The sequence below is a fragment of the Siphateles boraxobius genome, unplaced genomic scaffold, assembly GCF_051911475.1.
Source record: "Siphateles boraxobius isolate OS27281-9 unplaced genomic scaffold, OSU_SipBor_1 16, whole genome shotgun sequence".
Classification (NCBI taxonomy): domain Eukaryota; kingdom Metazoa; phylum Chordata; class Actinopteri; order Cypriniformes; family Leuciscidae; genus Siphateles; species Siphateles boraxobius.
This window is the reverse complement of record NW_027508766.1, coordinates 8,435,114-8,456,595: the sequence shown is the minus strand read 5'-3', so window position 1 is coordinate 8,456,595 and position 21,482 is coordinate 8,435,114. Positions and strand designations below refer to the sequence as shown.

General features: G+C 37.1%; 2 protein-coding genes across 2 annotated transcripts; one reads left to right on the top strand and one right to left on the bottom strand.

Annotated features, from left to right (window-relative positions):
* Positions 1-411: 411 nt before the first annotated feature.
* On the bottom strand, positions 412-17,066 carry mob1ba (MOB kinase activator 1Ba). The gene is made up of 6 exons (XM_077231490.1): positions 16,881-17,066; positions 5,771-5,937; positions 4,368-4,461; positions 2,978-3,111; positions 2,028-2,191; positions 412-1,889 (listed from the first exon to the last, which is right to left on the bottom strand). Exons 1-6 carry the CDS (start codon positions 16,892-16,894, stop codon positions 1,812-1,814), a joined length of 651 nt encoding a protein of 216 aa, XP_077087605.1. The 5' UTR covers positions 16,895-17,066; the 3' UTR covers positions 412-1,811.
* Positions 17,067-17,741: 675 nt separating this feature from the next.
* grsf1 (G-rich RNA sequence binding factor 1) lies at positions 17,742-21,388 on the top strand. The gene is made up of 9 exons (XM_077231489.1): positions 17,742-18,075; positions 18,173-18,314; positions 19,013-19,168; positions 19,286-19,420; positions 19,505-19,643; positions 20,304-20,422; positions 20,688-20,773; positions 20,975-21,110; positions 21,224-21,388. Exons 1-9 carry the CDS (start codon positions 17,866-17,868, stop codon positions 21,277-21,279), a joined length of 1,179 nt encoding a protein of 392 aa, XP_077087604.1. The 5' UTR covers positions 17,742-17,865; the 3' UTR covers positions 21,280-21,388.
* Positions 21,389-21,482: the final 94 nt, after the last annotated feature.

Below are 21,482 nucleotides of genomic sequence, written 5' to 3'. Positions count from 1 at the left end.
AAAAAAAAAAATTGAAACATTGAGAAAATCGCCTTTAAATTTGTCAATTTATGTTCGCGATTGTGCTGCATTCACTCTCAAAAATAAATGTTTTAAAAGTTTACGGTAGGAAATATTTACAAAATATCTAAATCGAACATGATCTTTACTTAATATCCTAATGATTTTTGGCATAAAATAAAAATCGATAATTTTGACCCATACAATGTATTGTTGGCTATTGGTGCAAATATACCCGTGCGACTTGTGACTGGTTCTGTGGTCCAGGGTCACATATGCACATATTGTTTTAAAGTTTTTTTTTTAATTCTAAATAACTTGATGTGTTTAGTAATGGTAATAGCTAGTATAATTCATTCATGAAAAAACAAATACTGATGCTCATACTATTAACAAAAACACAAATCCAAAAATTTTTTCAAACAGGTTTATTTTCCTATAAACAGTATTCAGCATTGTACCACAAAAGTTCAGCAAGTGACATCTCACGTTATTCCAATTGCATACCTTTTCTGTTTACAGTATTTACAACTTCCCATCAAAATGTTAATCACATTTTGTCTATAATCAATCTCGTACTGTTCTAAAATGAAGTGATGTGAAAATCTCTGAGAAACATTTTAGCTGCGTGTTATTCAGAGAAACTTTTCTGTAACATTCAGAAAAATAAACATTCATGGGGTGAAACTTCATTAAGACCAAACGTATGCACTGCTCAAATTATAGTAAGGACCACCAACTATCTTATCAGCAATATTATTGTTGTGTGTTATTAAACTAGCATCAAGTTTGAATCAATCTGTCATAGATTTTATTCAAATTTTGCAAACCACCTCATAGTTTATCTTGTTTTAATTGAAAGTTTTTTTTTTATCTGGATCTTTGAAACACCAATACAGACTGGGAGGAGATAAAATTAAGATTGAAAAATGTATCCTTCACATTAAAAAGATACTTTTGATTTTTAAAGGTGTCCATAGTGTCCACATCTGTGAACAGAATCTGCAAAATAATGTATAAGGTGTATTTCATAGGGTATGAGAAAATTAGATTAAATAGTACATACTGATCTTGCATAGTCAGCTCATTCATCCCAGCTTCCAACAGACAAACCCCTGACCTCTGGGAGTGAATCTGTAAATCTGTCTCAACAACAAGTACTTATTCAAAAGTAATGTAGTGGTATAAAAGCATTGGCAGGCCAACTGAGGGCCCAGTGTTCTTCATTAATGAGTGAAATGTGTAACAATAAGGAAAGATTCACTGAGGGCTGGATACAATCTCAATTCAACTACTACGGAGCTGATAACGGAAATCCCAAATACGTCATGAGACACAGGGAGCAGTTAAAATGAGCACTTAAGAGAAGCTAAGACTTAAATATTTATCTTCATCTCCGTGAAAAATCTATGAATGCTTCATTCAGTATTTTTCAATCTATGAACTTCTAAATAAATCCATTAAGAGGGAAAAAAAAAACTAACAAACCACTTATTATTATGTACTCCTAAAATAAAGTTGAAAGCAAGTTTTATAGCAATGGTAGTGCTTTTTATACAAATGCTAGCAATTTTGAAAATGGACGTATCAGGCACTTAGATCGTGTTTGAGACTACGTCAAAAGGACTGCAGTATAATTCCACTATAACCTTGACCTAAAGTTGAGCTGTGGCTTATCAAGGGCTTTTTTGGAGTCAGCCTTTTCCTAACTCTCAAAGGAAACATTCCCACACACCTGTCAAACACAGAGAGAACAAAGCCTGGCCGCCTGTACACAGAAACTAGAGAAGATGCTGATATGAAGAGCAGGTTTATCTGTCCTTGGATGTGAGCTTCTCGATCAGCTCCTGAAGAGGTGCTAGTTCTTTACGATCAATCAAATTAAACTCCTGAAAAAAAAAAAGTAGTAGAGAGAGAGAGATGTTTTCATTTGTGTTGGCCCTGTAAAACATAATATTCATCTGCTTATGATAAGCCAAACCACCCAGGCAAACACTAGTTCACACAGCTCAATGACAAGTACACACCTGAACAAAGAAGATAAAGTGCTTGAAAGAGGTGTTGAGGTGCGCCTCCTCCTGCAGCTGAATAACAGAGTCAAAGTGCTGGTGGTAGATGTGAGCGTAAACACGAAAGAGTCTCTTCAAAATGGTCTTGGCCACCGACATGAAGTTCTTTGGGAAAGGGACCCCTATAAATGTCACAGAAAAACAACTTTAAAATGACCTTGTTATGCTTTTTTTTTTTACGTTACATGAAGTGTGTAATTTATAGTTGTTTGTGAATGTAAAAAGTCCTTACTTCCTGCACAAACCTATGTAGGTTTGTAACAAATTTGCATAATGTCAGCGGCAGCCTATGGTCTTCATTGGCTGCCTGCAAACAACGTTTACTTTGACCTGCCCTGTAGTTGTAGCTGAGGCTTGGAAAAGTTTGGTTTGTGTTGTCACTTGTCAAGAAGACGCCATTTTCTGTGCTGCGAAACCAAGTCCATCTTGCATGCACTTCCAAAGGATGAGGACTTGGGCTCGAATTAATACGGTAAAACTGACGCCATCATTACTGTTCGTATCACTACAAGTACTGAGGAAGCCTCCAGAGCTGAAATTCAAATATTGCAATGGTCGTTTCATTTGATCTAACGGTCTCAGACACTGTGAGAAAAGAGGTGATGCTGCAAAGTATATTATTAAGAGAAAATTAAAGTGTTTTTTGACCTTCAATGCATGTAAACCTATTGTAGGAGACCTTCAAAACCCAAAAAAAGAGCATTATATGGGCACTTTAAATCTGCTTTAGAATCCAAGCAAAGGGAAAAGGTTCCTTGAGAAGACTAAATTGTTTAAAGCCTGTTTTGATGATGTTTTAAAAGCGCCACCCTGTGGACAGTTCCCTCCTGATCATGATGAGCTAGACAAAGAAAAAAAAGCATGCTAGATTTCTATATCGTGCACAATAAATTAAAAGAGTAGCACACCTATTTTTGAAGGGAAAAGTGTCTCATCATCAAGTTGATCTTGGACCCAAGTCATCAGGTAATCAATGTACTTTGGAGCTGAACATTTTATTGGTTTTTTTATGTTGGTTCCATCAGCCCAGTGATATTCATACCTGCAGACAACACACAAGAAACTAATTAAAAGAAATATGGTTACACTTTGTAATTACTCTAAGTACTGAGTGATATTAATTAACTAGATGTACTTATTATACAGTTACGGTTAGGGTTAGATACTGTTATTACTATTGTAAGTACATGTAGTAACATGCAACTACGTCACCATAAAATAGTGTTACCAAAATCTTTTTTTTAATGCAGCACTTCTTCAAAAGTGAACTATCTAATGCCTGGTTCAGATAACACGATTTTTTTGTCTGTTACGATAGTCACTGTGTCAGACTACGCGATTTTGACTCCTAAAATCTTGTCGTGTCGTGGACAAGAAACATGTCAGACTACACGTTGCTTCCTGACCAGTCATCGCGTGCCTTCTTTAATGCCGCGCGTGATGTCATCGAGAAGGCAAAACAAGCAATGGATGAAGCGGTGCGGCTGTCCTGTGTTCAGAAAAACGTTAAAAAAAAGAAAAACCTGACAATGGAAACGTTCTTGGATTGCTCGAAGAGGACAGTATGGGCTGTCAATCCTCCAAAGAGAACTTGAGGTAAAATATTGTTTTCTTATTTTTACTTTTAGCCAGTAGTAGAAGTAATAATGTCGCTAGCTTGCCACAACGATAACAGATTACACACACACACACACACACAGAGACTCGCTCATGCACGCACTCACTCACTCACACACACACGCACGCACTCACTCATACACATACATACATAATCACACGCGCACTCCCTCGATGACACATCATATAGGCAGGAGTACTGTTGTACAGCTCCACGAACCTTTCCTCCATGTCATTACTCCACCTAGTAGCACCATCGTCTCTCTTTCGTTTCGCCATTTTTGAAAGCTGTGTATGGAAAAGCTTCTGTGCTCCTATTGGTCAACCTCATACATGTGACGGAACCCGTCGTGGACGACCGTTAAAAAAATGAAACATGCTAGTCTTTTTGTCGTGATGTCATGAAGCATCGCAGACGCGACGTAGGTTGTCGCCCACTATGACACACTATACGAGATGATACGATCGAATCTTGCGTCCCGACGCCCGTTGTCGTTTACGAATCCCCACGACACCCTACGTCAAACGGATCGTGCCAAAATCGGGCTAAAATCGTGTAATCTGAACCAGGCATTATGCTCACAACCTTGGTGAGACTTAATTTAAAAAATGTAAACAAAACAAAAATCAGTAGTGGAATGCTCAAAATATTTCACATGATAAATCCCTGTTAATACTTACTTAGGCCCAGCAGACATTAGAGGACAGCTTTCCTCAGTGCAGAAGTCTGTGATGGTCCCATACAACATGTTGATCTGGTTAAAAAAGTCCACAGCTACAAGTACATGAAACAGCATTATAGTACAAACTCATGTCAGCATCTTAAAACAGAAATAAAAACCCATGGTCTGAAATGAATCTTATATAGTGTAAAATACAATAACAACATAAATATCTACCCGATGCAGTTCCATCACAAACCTCAAGGGGTTTTAGAAACCCTGCTGTAATTATATAACAGAAGTTCGGTACACCAATATTTCATGAGCTGCAGTAATTAGATGAAACCCTAAACCCTAGCTACATCAGCGCTGCCTGAGTCTGTATTCAGCGCTCTGTCCCTGAGGCTAACAACCTAAGAAAACTCCACTGCCTATATTGTTAAAAATAGAAGACCAGAGGCTATGAATGAATCCAAGCAACTGCCTCTGAAATGTTGCAAAACTGACCTACAAAAAGGCCATATAAAATGGATTACTGGGAAGATCCATTTAAACACATGAGCGTCAGGATGAATATAGAGCACTGATTTTGACTGTACATATTACAATAACAGGTTTTGAAATGTTAGCATATGTACACAGAATATTTGTGAAAACATCCATATTAAACAACATTTTTAAAATGAAAAGGGTTATAATTATTATTAACCATAATCACTGACTTCCAGTAACGAGTTCCGGTCGAAGAGTGAACTCTGACCTGACACATGACGTATTGACGAACACGGAAGTGCAGAGGATAGTTAATATAGAGCAAAGTTACAAAAATGTATAAAGTTATAATTATGGATATAGTTCTTACAAAACACATCACTTCACCTCAGAAGGTCTTTATTAACCCCCTGGAGCTGTATGGATCATTTTTATGATGGATCGATGCACATTTTTGGGCTTCAAAATCTCAGTTACTATTCACTCCCATTATAAAGCTTGGAAGAGCCAGGGTATTTTTTAATATATATAGATATAGATATTTTTGTGTTTGGCTGAAAGAAGAAAGACATATACACCTAGGATGGCATTTTTGGGAGAACTAAACCTTTAAGGTAAAAAATATAGATTTTCAGGGGCTACTTCTCTGAAGCCACAACACTGAATCTGACAGACTCACTTAGTCTGAGATGCTATTTGAAGGAATGATGACATGTCTACATCATTGGGTTATTCACATTATTCATTAGAGAGAAGAACAATAATAATGACATGTATACATCCCCACCCTTATATAGTTATCCACCCCTTTCTTAACCCCCTACTAACAATTAAGGGGACAAACATAATTTTTTTTAAATCACTGCAGTTTTTAACACACACTGATGATGCAAAAAATTAGAAATCCCTAGATTAAAGTCACATGCTTACTGTTGACTGCCACCCATTCATTGAGATCTTCTCCATCGGGCAGCATGACGGCCATGCGCAGGTTCCCGCTGCCCAGAGTGGCCTCCGCATGCTTCAGGAGCTCGTACTGGTGCGAGCCCTCGGGAATGTTCTTCTTCGGTTTAAACGTCTTTGACGAGCGGCTTCCACTGTGGAATAACAGAAGAGGAAGAATGCAGGATGTTCACACTTTAATGATTTGCTGCACACTTGCACTAAATCAAAAAATACTTGGTCAAGCAAAATGTTACCAATGAACATGACATACTGTTTATTTTTATTAGAAACCTGTTTGTGTGGGATTAAACAGTAAAGTAATGAGGTAAGAAAGAACAGAAGCAGGTATTGGTTAGGAAAAGACACATTTATATAGTAGAGTACCATAATAGTCTGGCAGCACTCAAAATACAAGCGAAGATAAAGGATAATATTCTTCAACAACATTTCCAGGCTGCTGGGATGAATTAATGTCAGTATACTCCCATGAATACTATTCTTTAAAGTAGAGCTGCACAGTTAGGCCTATTTGTTAAAGGGGTGATGAACTGAGAAATCAAATTTTCCTTGAGCTTTTGACATACAGGAGGTCTTCATACTATAAGAATATCCTGTAAGTTTCAGAACTGAAAACTTCCTTGTTAGTCCAATAAAAGTTTTTATTGACACCAGGCTCAGCGAACGATAGGGGCACTGGAACAATCATTGATATAAACGCATTAAACTTTAGTTTTCAAAGACGTGAAACTCACAGAGTGGTCTGGGGGGTTCACTGATAAAACCAACAGGTTTTATCGTAGTTTTTGGAAGAATGTCCGGTTGTGAGGCGTTGGAAAAATAGGTCCACAGTTTTACAACGAACGGTAAAACACCTGTTGGAAAGCATCTTTTGCAGCGATTTTTGCGTGAGCATATCAGTGAACACCACAGACCACTCGGTGAGTTTCACATCTTTGTAAACTAAAGTTTAATGCGTTTATATGAATGATTGTTCCAGTGCCCCTATGAATAGGGCTGGGGCGGTATGGATTTTTTCTAACCGCTGTTGAAAAGCAAGATTTTCCCGCGGTATGGCGGTAAACCGCTTTAAATAACCCCCCCCCCCCCCCCCCCCAAACATCACCCACACCTACATTGTCACCTACATCCGAAAAAAACAAGCACAATTTGAAATAGTCAAATTTTCATCAAGCAGTAATTTGGCATGAACCAATCACTGAATAGATTTCCTTATTTAAGAATATTCTCAGATACATTCGCATTGAATTGATCATTTTCAGGAGAATACATTATGTTCACATTAGAAATGAAAGAACACCTATTGCAACATGTCTTAATTACAAATATTATACTCCATATTTATGTTTACATAATATAGTGTTATTTTTTATTCAATTTATGTCGATTATATGAAGAGTGAACAGCATGAGTAAGATAGGATCATAAGATGGGTCAGACACGATTTTGACCACTTTATTAAGTTTTTTCATTGAGCGATCTTGTGGCTGGTGACGTAAGAGCCACGATCGAGACGCGCTTCATTACGGGCAAAAAGAGCAAATAAAATGACATTAAGGTAAATAAGAGCAGGATTGCACTGTCTGTGTTTTCGTCTATTAATCTGAGTGTCTGGTACAGAGGTCGGCAACCCGCGGCTCTAGAGCCGCATGCGGCTCTTAAGCGCCGCCCTAGTGGCTCCCTGGAGCTTTTTCAAAAATATGAAAATGGAAAAATATTTTTTGTTTTAATATAATTTCTGTTGGAGAAAAAACATGACAAACATTGTTAAAGTTTTTCGAAGTGTTTTTTTGTAAAAATGTGTATAATAAATATTTAATTTCAACATTTCTGTCAACGAAGAATTACATGCGCTTCATGAGGCACACATGCACATTTGCACACACACGTAAGGTCTCTCCCTCTCTGCCGTACGTGCGCTACAAGGTTTGGAGCTCGCGAGCTGTAGATTCCGGGAGATTTGAACTAATTTGCGGGCATCAGGGAGCCACTATCAATATGCGGGAGACTCCTGGAACTTCCGGGAAACTTGGGATGTCTGCGGGCATTACTGGGATGCTTTTATGTTTTTAGTTTTAATGAATGTTTTATGCATGTTTCAAATACTTTTCGAGTTCGTTTCAAAAGGCTGCTGTTTTATTGCACTCTGTCTGTTGCCCAGATAAGGGGGGAAAGAGAAGAGTATCGTATTGTATTATTGAGGATTGAAGAGGACTGCATTTTATTTCCATGGGGAGGTCTGAAATTACAGGAGGCCATGCACGTTGCACATTTTGTTGTTTTTTCGAATCCTAAAGTAAAAATGACATCAAAAATCTGATTTCTTTATTGTATTTCTTTAATTTCATCAATGCAACGAAACATAATACATTAAAACTATAATGGAAGTTAAACTTAAAGCACCATCGTACAGCAGAGTAGTCACGTGGTGCTTCATTCTCTCCAGGATGCGCTGCAGGGAAGATAAACATTTAATCATGAATGCTCATTATGTATGTGTAGCCTACTTATCATTTTGACACTAGGGGGCTAATATAACACTTACAGCATGTGTTGCCTTCATTATAAGGCTTATATAAGGCTTTTAATTTTTTGCGGCTCCAGACAGATTTTTTTTTTTGGGGGGGGGCAATATGGCTCTTTCTACATTTTGTGTTGCCGACCCCTGGTCTGGTAGATGAAAACAGTGAGAGATCTGGTGGCTGGTGACGCTAGTAAGAGCCACGATCGAGACGCGCTCCATAACGGGCAAAAAATAGCAAATAAAATATTAGATAAGACGACATTAAGGTAAATAAGATCTGTATTGCACTGTCTTCGTGCTCTCGTGTATAATTAGGAGTGTCTGATAGGTGTAAACGGTGAGAGATCGTGTGGCTGGCGCGAGGCTTAATAGAGCCACAAGCGCACTCCCATATACGGATAAAAAGAGCAAATAAAATATAAGATAAGGTGAGAAAATGGTTAAATAAGAGCAGGATTGCACTGTCTGTGTGTTTTCGTGTATCAATCCCGAGTGTCTGATAGGTGTAAACAGTGAGAGATCGTGTGGCTGATGGCTGGCGACGCTTAATAGAGCCAGGAGCGCACTCCCATGTACGGATAAAAAGAGCGAATAAAATATAAGATTAGATGAGAAATAGGTAAATAAGATCCGTATTGCACTGTCTGTGTGCTCTCCTGTATCATTAGGAGTGTCTGATAGGTGTAAACAGTGAGAGATCGTGTGGCTGGTGGCTGGCGCGAGGCTTAATAAGAGCCACGAGCGCACTCGCATATACGGATAAAAAGAGCGAATAAAATATAAGATAAGGTGAGAAAATGGGTAAATAAGAGCAGGATTGCACTGTCTGTGTGTTTTCGTGTATAAATCCCAAGTGTCTGGTAGTTGAAAACAGTGAGAGATCGTGTGGCTGGTGGCTGGCGCCGCTTAATAGAGCTACGCGCGCACTCCCATACGGATTAAAAGAGCGAATAAAATATAAGATCAGATGAGAAATGGGTAAATAAGATCTGTATTGCACTGTCTGTGTGCTCTCCTGTATCATTAGGAGTGTCTGATAGGTGTAAACAGTGAGAGATCGTGTGGCTGGTGGCTGGCGGGAGGCTTAATAGAGCTTAGGCATTAGAAAAAAATTAGTTTGGTTCCGGTTTCCGACCGACCCTGTCAATTTATGTGCGACCCAAATTTATTTTATGAGCTTGGGGAAGAAATAATGCAAATTAAATAAATACACAAATAAAAAACTTTGAGGCGAACTATAATTTATGTTTTTGTACAGCACCGTATTTGTATAGCCTGTTGTCCTCCAGCAATGCGAACAAACGAGGCAGCCACGGGCGTTCACACATCGTTGTTGTCATGTAGATGCACTGCTGCGCTTGTGACAGGGCGCATGAACTGAACGAGCAGAGATAGAGAGAGAGCCCCGGTCGCGCGCGCACTCTCTCTGCGGAGCCAGGCGAAAGTATAGGCTTCACCGTCTCAAAACTAAGCACTGTCTTGCTCTCTCTCCCTCGCAAATATTAATGAAAATAAATCGACACGATGGCAAGGTCGGAAGTCTAAAGTTTCATGTGGAGCATTCGGAGATTTATTTTTTCCCGAATTACCACTGGGTGGGAATTGTGCTAAAATACGTTGCCTTATCTTCTCTGCAAAGCGTTCCACACATTCAGCTGACATATAAACCACACTTTAAATAAAAGAAAAAACTATCCAGTGATGAAATGTTTTCTGTGATGATGACACAAATCTTGTGGGATGTCCTAACCGCCGGGATAATCACACAACGCCCACACGTCCGATAATGACTCGTCCAATTCGCGAACTAATGACTCATTTGAACCGATTCGTTTTAATGAATGGTTAAAACATCTGATCTTTCCAACACTGAACTCACGAGACGTCTGACGTCCCGTTTGCCCCCGCGCACACATTTAAAATCAGCGTGTGTGTGTGTAACATGCTGGGACACACAAGGTGTGGTAGAGTACATGTATAGGTAGGCTATGTTATGAAAAAATAGAGTAGCTTTTCCATCGCTACTGTAAATAAAAACTAAAAAAATAATATGAATAATATCCTTTCTATCACTTGCTGCCACTGGACAAAAAAAAAAAAAAGTCCCTACCGACCCATGACCTCAACTGACAACCAACCGGAACCAAACTTTTTTTTTATGCCTTAGGGCTGGGGCGGTATGGATTTTTTCTAACCGCGGTTGAAAAACAAGATTTCCCGCGGTATGGCGGTAAACCGCTTTAAATAGCCAGCCCCAACCCAAGACGACAGACTTTCGCGCACGCACCAGAAGTCGTTTTTGCTAGACAGACTTTGTTAAATATTGTCACCTACATCCGAAAAAAACAAGCACAATTTGAAATAGTCAAATTTTCATCAAGCAGTAATTTGGCATGAACCAATCACTGAATAGATTTCCTTATTTAAGAATATTCTCAGATACATTCGCATTGAATTCATCATTTTCAGGAGAATACATTATGTTCACATTAGAAATGAAAGAACACCTATTGCAACATGTCTTAATTACAAATATTATACTCCATATTTATGTTTACATAATATAGTGTTATTTTTTATTCAATCTATGTCGATTATATGTAGAGTGAACAGCATGAGTAAGATAGGATCATAAGATGGGTCACACACGATTTTGACCACTTTATTAAGTTTTGTTTTGTAGAAAGCCTTTCTTTAAATTAAATTTCGTTTTGTATAAATTGTACCTTAATTTTAATCACTGTTTCATTAACTAATTGCCTGGAATTAAGAAATAAGAAGCAATAGCAGACATATAATCAGGAGGACGTGGAAGCGCGGGTGCGATCTCTTGCGCGTGAACTGGAGCTCGTCTCAAAGAAACCGAAACTCGGCGTAGGCTGGGCCTAAATGTCTACTTTTAAACAAAATTCAAAACGAAATGATAACATTTTAGTCTACAGTAGCCTAGTCAGGTAATATCAGGTTTGCCAATGTGCGTTATAGGCTATTTACTTATTCATATTTATCCCTGTTCGCCGATCGGAGACGGAGTTCACTGCTGATGTTCTTGGTATACAACATAGCCAATATACTAGGGACTTTAGCCTAGCCATATCTTTGCTGCATTGGATCAGTGTTCTTTCTAGAACAGCCAAGAGCTTTCTAGCCTCGCGGCAGCAGCGCCTCGCATCGCTCATAGACCTTAAAACAGTCAGCGCCGCAAATGCGGTTTCGAAAATTGATCAAAAAACGTTGGTGCAGGTAGATGGCGGACATATGATGAGTTTTATGATGCGGTTGCGGATGAAATAATAATAGCCCATCCGCGCATCTCTAATACGAATGGAATGTTATTATGCGTCATGGAACATTGCGCTCCTCAACTCGCGAAAGGTCGGATTTGCTCCATCTTTTGATGATAAGTTTTGTTTAGAAAACCTTGAATCCATGTAAGCCACAATATCATTAGACATAATCCATGTCATTAGAATCAATGAATCCATGTCATTAGACACAACGTGTGCGGCAATTATTATTTTTTTTTGCGGTGATGACGGTGACGAGCTCAGACCCGCGGTCGGAGTCACATGCCCGCGGTATTGCGGTAATGTGGTAACCGTCCCAGCCCTACCTATGAAACCATTGTATAGGTGGGGGGTGCTAACACAAAAACCTAAAATCCTCGGGACAGCAGCATGTGTCCAAATTTTAATCTTAACTGTTCGATTTCATCAGAAACGATCTTAAAACAGGGCTTTACTTGTAAAGCGCCAAACTTACCCTTTAAGGGAAAGCCAGAACGCGCATCCATCGACAAAGAGATACATTAGCCTAACTGTCTGTTCAACAAATTATTTTCAACAAACCATATTTTAGATGCGTATGGGTCGTCGGATTTGAGATGAACCGCGATGCAAGTGCATGCTGAACTGTGAGTGGAGAATAGTACGGTTAGATCTTTTATTTTACAGAGAACCATTATACCCCTAGTGGAGAGCTATATGGAGGTGTTCCACACATCCTTAAGACTTCATATACAGGTAAAACTTCCCAAGCCTGACATCTAAGCTGGGCCACTCCTCCTCTGAGTTGTACATTCAAGCATACAGTATGTGCCTTTACTGGTCCATGATCCATCAACACCTCAAAGCCAGCCTGTCTTCACCAATTCAACCGTTGCTCTGTTTAGACACAAACAGGACAGGGTTTGCACAGAAAAGAACAAAAGGAAACTGGAAGTGATCAACAAATACAGACAAACCTTCTGAAAAACTCACTTGAATAACCAGCATGTGTCAAGCCAACAATAAAGAGGATCAGAACAGACCTGCGACCCATTTTCTGGCCGTGGCACTAGTCCCAAATGACATTATCTTTTACCCCTAATGACATTTCCCTGAGTCAGGAGACAGCATCAGAGCATCAAGCAGAAGTCAGATGGGAAATTCCTCTCTTCTCAAAGCAAAAAACATGTGGCCAAGACCAAGAGCACAAACAGTTTCAAGGCATAATTATGCTGTTTTAGCAACTAAAGTACAATAGTGAAAGACACTCTTTGCAGATCAATTTAAAGTCATGTGAGACAGCGACGTCGCATGTGAGAGACAGGTTGTTTTAACAGGAAGTTAACTTATTTTGATTAAGATAATGAGGGGAGTGAGCTAGGGTTGGGCGGTATTACGGTAATATCGTATACCGCGGGGTCTTAAAATAGCAACGGTATCAGTTTCAATACCGTCATTACCGGCACTTATATATAATATATAAATATAATTTATTCAATGCCTAAAAATGCTTATGTAGTTGTCATCAAGTGACAGTGTGGAGGAGAAAGAGAGAGAGAGAGAAGGGAGAGGCGGTAAATACTGACGAGGCAATTTGTAAATGTTGCAATAAAAAAGGTGACCGCGAGAGATGGAAACACCTCTAACCTAATGTGGCATCTCCGAAACAACCACCCACTCGCTGCTGCGAAGATGCATTAAGCCCCGAGTTCATTAAATAAGCGCATTAGTTTATATTTGTTAAAATATGATCATGTTTTTCTTTACGTTGATAATGAAAACTGAACAGCACGAGTAAGATGGGATGCATCGGGAGTCAGACATTGACCACTTAATTAAGTTTCATTTTGTAAAAGGCCTTTCTTTAAAGTGAATTTCGTTTTGTATAAATTGTATCTTAATTTTAATCATTTTTATCAACCAATAATAAATAAGAATAAAATATAGCAGACAACATAATCATGACATGATCGTGCGCTGGCGAGCGGAGTCACTTGCATTGAAATCTCATCATAAATTAACCGAAACTCAGTGTATGTCTCACAGACATGACAGATATCTAAATAAAGCTTGAAATTTCATTAAACGAAACAATTCAAAACGAAAAGAAATAGGCCACTCGCTGATTATTTAATCCATGATGTGCATTTCTCTCTATGCGCGTTCATACGGTAAATGGCGATCATCAAATTCATTAAACGAAACTATTCAAAACGAAAAGAAATATAGGCTAGCCTACTCTCTGATTATGTAATCCATGATGTGCATTTCTCTCTATCGTTCACTATGTAGATGGCGATTCGTCAATTTCTTTAAACGAAACAATTCAAAAGGAAAAGAAATATAGGCAGCATACTCTCTGATTAATCCAGGATGTGCATTTCTCTCTATAGGCGCGTTCACTACGGAGATATCAATCGTCAATTTCTTTAAACGAAACAATTCAAAACGAAAAGAAAAAGGCTAGCCTATACCTTCAGATTATGTAATCCATGATTTGCATTTCTCTCTATATATGCGCGTTCACTAGGTGATGGCGATCGTCAACTTAATCTTTGCAGCACTGACAGAAAAGTTGTATTAATAAAAATCAATGGACGCGTGTCACCGGATTTACAAATGCACTTCTTGCTTGTTGCTTGTTAATTTAATTTAAATTAATTAATAAAATGAATACTTTAATTGTCATAATTAAAATAAATAAATAATATTAAGTGTCCCATTTTTGCTCATTTATAAATAGTATTTATATCTACACTCTTCAGCACCTGGGTTAAAAAATTATTTGGCGCCACCATATTATAACGGCCCACGTATTAAAAATAGTCGAGTCTAAATAGGGCTAAGGCTCATATTACATTTAACAGACACAACGTGCACGGGTTGGCCTTGATTTTTTTTTTTTTTTTGCCCGATCTGGTAGGCTATTCATTTTCTGAACGGTGTAGGCACAAGCCAACAGTTTGGTGACGCTGTCTGGGCCTTATGTCATAATTTTTAATTAGTCACGGTAATACCGTGTACCCCGGTAAAATAGGGAGGAAGTTTGACGGTATCAAAATTTGGATACCGCCCAAGCCTAGAGTGAGCACATGAATTTTCATCTCTCATATTAATTTAATTTCTAGTTGTAAGTTGGTGGAAGGTTTAATGCAAGGCTTTTCTTTTCTTCATATTCAACTGATTCGTACAGCCTAAGTTACAGCACAAGTAATTCCCATTTTCAAAGCAGAAGAAGAGAGAAATGCACTACTCTACATCGTTGACGCATTATATTTGTTCTTCTAGAGATACTCAAGCAAAACATAATACTTGTTTCTATGATTTAGTTCTTACAACACAATTAAACCCATTGTAAAGTTGTGTCTCCATGGAAAAAGATATACATCTAGGGAGAAACTAGGGCTGGGCACGGGCAGTATATCGAGTTTGTACGATATATCAATATATTTTTATAAATGATATATGATGATGATGCTATACAGTTTATATCAACATACAGTAGTTTGGTATTATTATATTATTTTAGCACATCTGAAAATAGCAAGGGAAAGTGCATAATCCAATTTGGCCTAAACATGAGAAATTATTTATATTAAGGGCTTCAAAATAACTCATAAGATATAGTTCACACATATAGTTTAAACCAGCTTAGTACTTGTGCCGTTTAATGCATTTGAGATTTAAGCTATGAACTAAGGAAAACACCACATTTCTCCATCAGTAAATGTTAGAAGGTCATGCAAATATTTCCATTTTGCTGTCAGGTAGATCTGCATGATTCTGGATAAACTGAGAATCACGATTTTATAACACTGATTTTTTTCAGTGTTATATCCAAACTATAAGCTTTAATCCCAATATAATTACTGTGATAATATGAATATTTGTAACACAGAAATAACTATGTTGTGTGGCTGAAAGACTGTCTGTTAAGCTGTTTCTTACATCACATCTGCTCTCTCTGGCTCAGCTGTAGCGCAAACACAGATTTGAATGTTTCAGTGTAATTTTGTCAAAGGTATAATAGACAGGTGAATTGTGAGGGGGTTTGAATCGAGATCACGATCTTTTAACGATTAATAGTGCAGCTCTACAGTCAGTAGTGGATGAGCCTTATGCAATTGAGTCTACGCTAAACTTCACAGACTTCAGTGAACGATTGCTGCCAGGCACAGAAGCGCCAAACTGTTAACATTTAGGCTGTGCTTTTGTTTATTTAGTTTTGGTTTAGTGAATTTAACTTCTACTTCTCTATTATTTTAGTTTTTAGACTGTAATGTTATTGTAACAATGTTGGAGTGTAATGTAATTTTCAACCCCCTTTTAGCAAATAATATATACTGTAGCATAGCCTACGTCGATTACATTCCCTATTTTTACTTTCACAGCCAATTTTATTTGTTTGTAACATTGTAAGACAACATTGGGCAGGATTGTGAAATAAAAATAAAACAAATACAGATTTTTTTATCCAAATAGAAAAAAGTAGAAAATACTGAGATATATACAGTATTTCAAGATTCAGCGCAAAAAAAAAAATATATTTTTTTTTATGATCACCCAGCCCTAGGAGAAACTGAAAAATAATTAAAAAAACAAATGTGAAAATCAACACAGGTTGCACATGAGCACAAATCAACATTTTATAACAAAATGAACTGCACTGGGACTTACTAGACTGGGTTATTGTACAGTAACGTTATACTGTACAGATTACAGTGGGATAATCCATACTGATCATGTCTGCATTTCAGGTTGCACTCTGATGTAAAATCATTAAGGTACGTATCGTGAAAGAGACAGAACACTTATTAGGTAGCATTTTTATTATTATTGGTGACTTTTTGCTGGAGGGACACATTTAAGGAAAAATCTACTTGTGTCCATCCACAAAACACGACTATATTCCTTTTACATAAATTAAATGATGTTGGAAGATAATGCTCCGTTCACAGTCAGATTACAGTATAAACCCAATTATAGCAATAAAGGACGAGTATTCAAATCCAATTTAATGCTGATGACCTCATGCACTGGGGCTAAGTATTCTTCATTAGCCAGACTACAGTTTTGTGTTATGATGGTCACGCACTAAACTGCTGAGATACCATCAAACTGCATTTCTATCAGCTTTTTTATGTCATAACTGTTAGTTTCTAATAAGTGTCGGGTCGGTTGTGAGTCAGGATTGCTCATGTACAGGCAGCTTCGGGACAAAAGCAGTATTTCAACGCTTGCTAACTAGCCATCAATGTTCCCATTTAAAGAACCCACTAATACTTACAATAAAAAGCTCATCGCTCCTTGAGGAAAATTCGCTGTAGTTGAGAAAAAGACACTATTCCGTTATTTTGACTGTTGAAGGGTGGAAAATCAAGGTATTTGAGCCTCAATGTCTCTAACACTCCACCAACAATGATCCTGCCCGTGCAAAAGTTCTCCTTCCCATCCAAAGTCTCCCCAGAGCCGGAAAAATCCCGCGAGATCACGACAGTATATTCACTACTCCTCCTTTCTTCTCCAATATAATAAGAGTCACATTAGCGATTATATTATATTATATTATATTATATTATATTATATTATATTATATTATATTATATTAACCTTAGCATATAAGGTGTAATATATATATATATATATATATATATATATATATATATATATATATATATATATATATATATATATATATATATATACGTGTGCATTAATAATTAACACGTTGTGTTATATATATATGTGAAATGTGGGTTTAAATTAAAATGTGGGTTTAAATTGTGGTTCTTTACAAAATGAATGCAATTAATGAATTAACATAAATAGAAATTATTACTATTTACAATTGTTTCATTGTTCGTTGTATTTTTTCGTTATTAATGATTATTTATTGTGAGAAGGTCTAAATAATTTCGAATTTTGAATGAAAACTCTTCTGTTCAGGTTATGCCATATCATTTTCTGTTTAGACAAAGATCAACTGCATTTTAATAAAAAGTATATAATTTCCAGAAAATGTTGTTAAAATTTGCTTTAGCTTTATTACAATAAAAAAATCTAAATCCAACCCGTATTTTGCTGTACAGAGAACTATTATTTTGAAAGGACTGTCAAGTCCAGTGGCGTGTTTTAATTACGTCATGTTGTCCTCTGACGCAGTAGGTCAACGTGATTTGTCGGGTAAATGAGCTGAACACACCGTGTGTTAACTGAGTCTGTTTACTTTAGGTTTCATGCATGTTTTAGGTTGAAGTTTTGTACAGTACAAGATGCCTGCATTCAGTAGGAGCGCACTGTTGTTCTCTCTTGTTCGCTCTTTCAGGAGACAGCAGCAGTTTTCATGCCTGGAGACTCATGTCAAAACTGCGCAGTCTACAGCAGCACGAGGTCGGTATGTTCATTCAAGTTCTGCGAGATATTTAGCTGACCGCGAATTCAAGCATCCATGGACATTATATCAAAGAAGCCTATCCATTGAGGTACCTGATTGATTTATATACAAACATTTCAATACTGTTCCAGGCACAATTTACTGTTTAACTCTTTTCTCATGACACTATTCCTATAATATTTTAGGCACCATCTAAAGACGATGAGTACCCACCTCTACCCGAATACACCCCTAAGCCAGAGATCAAAGCAAAGGAAGTGTTCATCGTCCAGGTCAGGGGGCTTCCCTGGTCGTGTACTGCAGAGGACTTAATAAACTTTTTTTCTGGTATACTTGTTTTTTTATATTTTACAGTCTCAGAAATTATTTTGGAGACATGCTGTTGTTCCTCTATTTGATTAGGTCAATTGAAGGTGTGTTAACCTTGAAATGCCTAATAAGCCTTAAATGAATCAGAAATATAAATTTAAATGAAACCATTTATTGAACATTTAGACAAAATATATTAATGAAATCTTTAAAAATGTTGCATGTGTTTTATGTTTTGTCCCATGATACAGTGCGAGGTGTGCAAATAAACTTTCCTCAGAAACCTGTCATAACATATTTCATACTTTTATTTTTCAAAACATTTTATTTGTATGCATTGACCATAGTATGGACAATCACTGCTTCAGTCCAGTAAATGTTCTACTTGAAATATTAATAGCAATATAAAAGGTTTTCTCAGGTTTAATTTATAAATATCATTAAATATCACAGCAAAAAGACATGTTCCACAAGCTGAATGTGGACGTCATTAAAATTATACTAAAACGCCTTTTACCTGCTTAAAAAGTATGAACTATCATTATTATAATTCAGAGGCCTTAGAAATTCAAGTAATTCAGAAATGAAGTCAACATCTACCCTCACTGTATGGAATTCGCTGTCCTGAAGATGTTCTGATATAATCTGCTCATCGTGTGAAGTACACTTTCCACTTTATTTATTTATTTATTGTTTGATTATTATTTTTTTTGCAGATTGTAGGATTCGAGCTGGAGTTCAGGGAATCCATATAATTCACAACAGAAACGGCAAGCCGACAGGACAGGCGTTCATTGAGCTGGAGCACGAAGAGGACGTTTGCAAAGCATTGGATCAGCACAAGCATTACCTGGGACAGCGCTATGTTGAGGGTAATCTGATTTTTAATAAATACCCTATGCTTGTTTTTTTTTGTGTGTGTGCATTTATCATGTTTTTAATTGTACATAGAGTTGATACATAGTGAACACTGGTGTCATGTGTTTCAGTGTATGAGATAACAAACAAAGAAGCTGAAGCCATATTAAAGGCCACACAGCCGATTACGGAGTCGGATGGAGTGGTGCGACTCAGAGGGCTTCCCTTCAGCTGTACAGAGAAAGACATCATTCAGTTTTTCTCTGGTGAGAGATAATGTGACATTTGAACATCATTGCACTTATAAAAGCCTTATGCTTCATTTGTCTGTTTTGGTGTTCTCAAACCAGGGTTGGATATTGTCGAAGATGGAATTACAATAGTCCTGAACAGGAAAGGAAGAAACTCAGGCGATGCTTTTGTGCAGTTTGTCACAAAGGAAATGGCTGAAAAGGCATTAAAGAGAGACAGAGATGTCATTGGAAACAGGTTGGTATATCAAGTAATACTTGACGCAAAAGAATGCAAATATATTGTTTTTCAGGAATATGTATGTGTTTTTCCTTTGAAACTGTTAAATATGCTTTTAAGTCTTTTAAGGGTACGTTTACACAACAACGATCCTACTTAAAAGTGAAAAGTTTTTCCTTTGCATTTTTCCTGTACAGGCAACACAATAGTCAAAACGATCCCCGTTCAAACCGATCCGTGAAAACAACTAAAAACGCTGTATTAATGCATGCCATGTTGATGTCACTTTGTAAAGAAACTACACACCCATAGACTGAACACGTAATACGCATGTACATGATTTCACAGTTTTCAAATATTTCTGTTTTTTTTTAGTCTACACAGAAGACAAAGACAATGGCATCGTTTTCAAAAAATGTATACTTTAGTTAAAAAACGGTGTCGTGAAAACAGTCCCTAAAGCCTTTATGATCCTGAGTAAAGAGATTTCCCACTCAAGGCTATATGTATAATTTCACAATGAAGCATGATGGTTTTTTTTAGATTGTTATCATCTTCAGGTGACACTTTTGGTAATAAACAACCAATTTTTAGCTATTTGATGGCAAAATATTTAAGATGTACTAAAATGTTTCGGGTCTGTGTTTTATAAAGGTTTTTTTTTTCCCTCGTATGCAGGTATGTTGAGATTTTTCCCAGCAGGAAAAGTGAGATCCAAGTCCAGTATGGAAGTAGGCGAAATGAGACTTCAGCTTCCACACCAAGAGCTGAGGACACGCCCCGCAAAATAAAAACAGGTAAGATGTTTATTACAGTGTCCCTTAAAAAAAAATTCTTAAAAAATGGTTTAAAAGCTGTAATGTGAGGTTTATCATTTTATAAAATGTCATAAGTGTTTGAGTTGTAAAGTTGTTTAAATCATAGTTTTTACAGTCATTTTCCGGTTTAGTATGTTACCAGACATTGCCCTACCCTTCACATACAGTTTCAATTTAATCTTAAAAAGTTTTAAATATGATTGTAAAAACCCAGCAGATACCATGACTTTATTTTTGTTCACAGCAAATGGTAGCCCTATATCAGCAACAGTGAACCTTGTTCAAATGAGAGGTCTGCCATATGAAGCCACAGCAGAGGACATTGTAAAGGTAAAGTGTTAAATTGAATATATTCTATTGAAGATAAAACATGATTTTTTTTTTTTGCTCTTCATGTTCTTTACTGTCAGTAAGGTGGTCGAGGAGTGTAATATTAATTACAGGTTTTAATAGTTAATGTAATTATTAAAAAGATATTTGACCTTGTCCAGTATCTCAGTACTGAATGATCAAGTGTAATTTGTGTTCCAGTTTTTTGCTCCCATCAGCCTGGTGAAGGTTCTTGTAGAGTACAGTCCTAACGGACGACCCACCGGTGAGGCAGAAGCCTACTTCAGAACACATCAGGACGCTGTGTCAGCCATGTCCAAAGACAAAGAGTATATAAGTAAGCAATGAATGTGTAATCTTCTGAAATAACCCAAATGTGGCCCAAAATGTTTAATATAAACATGAATTGATAACGTGTTTTTTGTTTGTGTATGTTTTTCTGTCATCCAGATGAGCGATATATTGAGTTGTTCCTCAATTCATCAGCATCAAGGCAGGAACAATAGGACGAAAGTAAACTGTATTTAAATGCATCCCAATGTATTTAAGTTATTCATTGTATAAGTATATTACAAGAATGCATAGAACCAACATTAAAAGAGAACTTTACCGATATTTCCTGTTCTGTTATTTCTTTTCAGACATTCATTTCTGATTTCAGATTGAAACATTGTTAACAGAATAGTCATGTGTAATGTAAGTGTCCAAT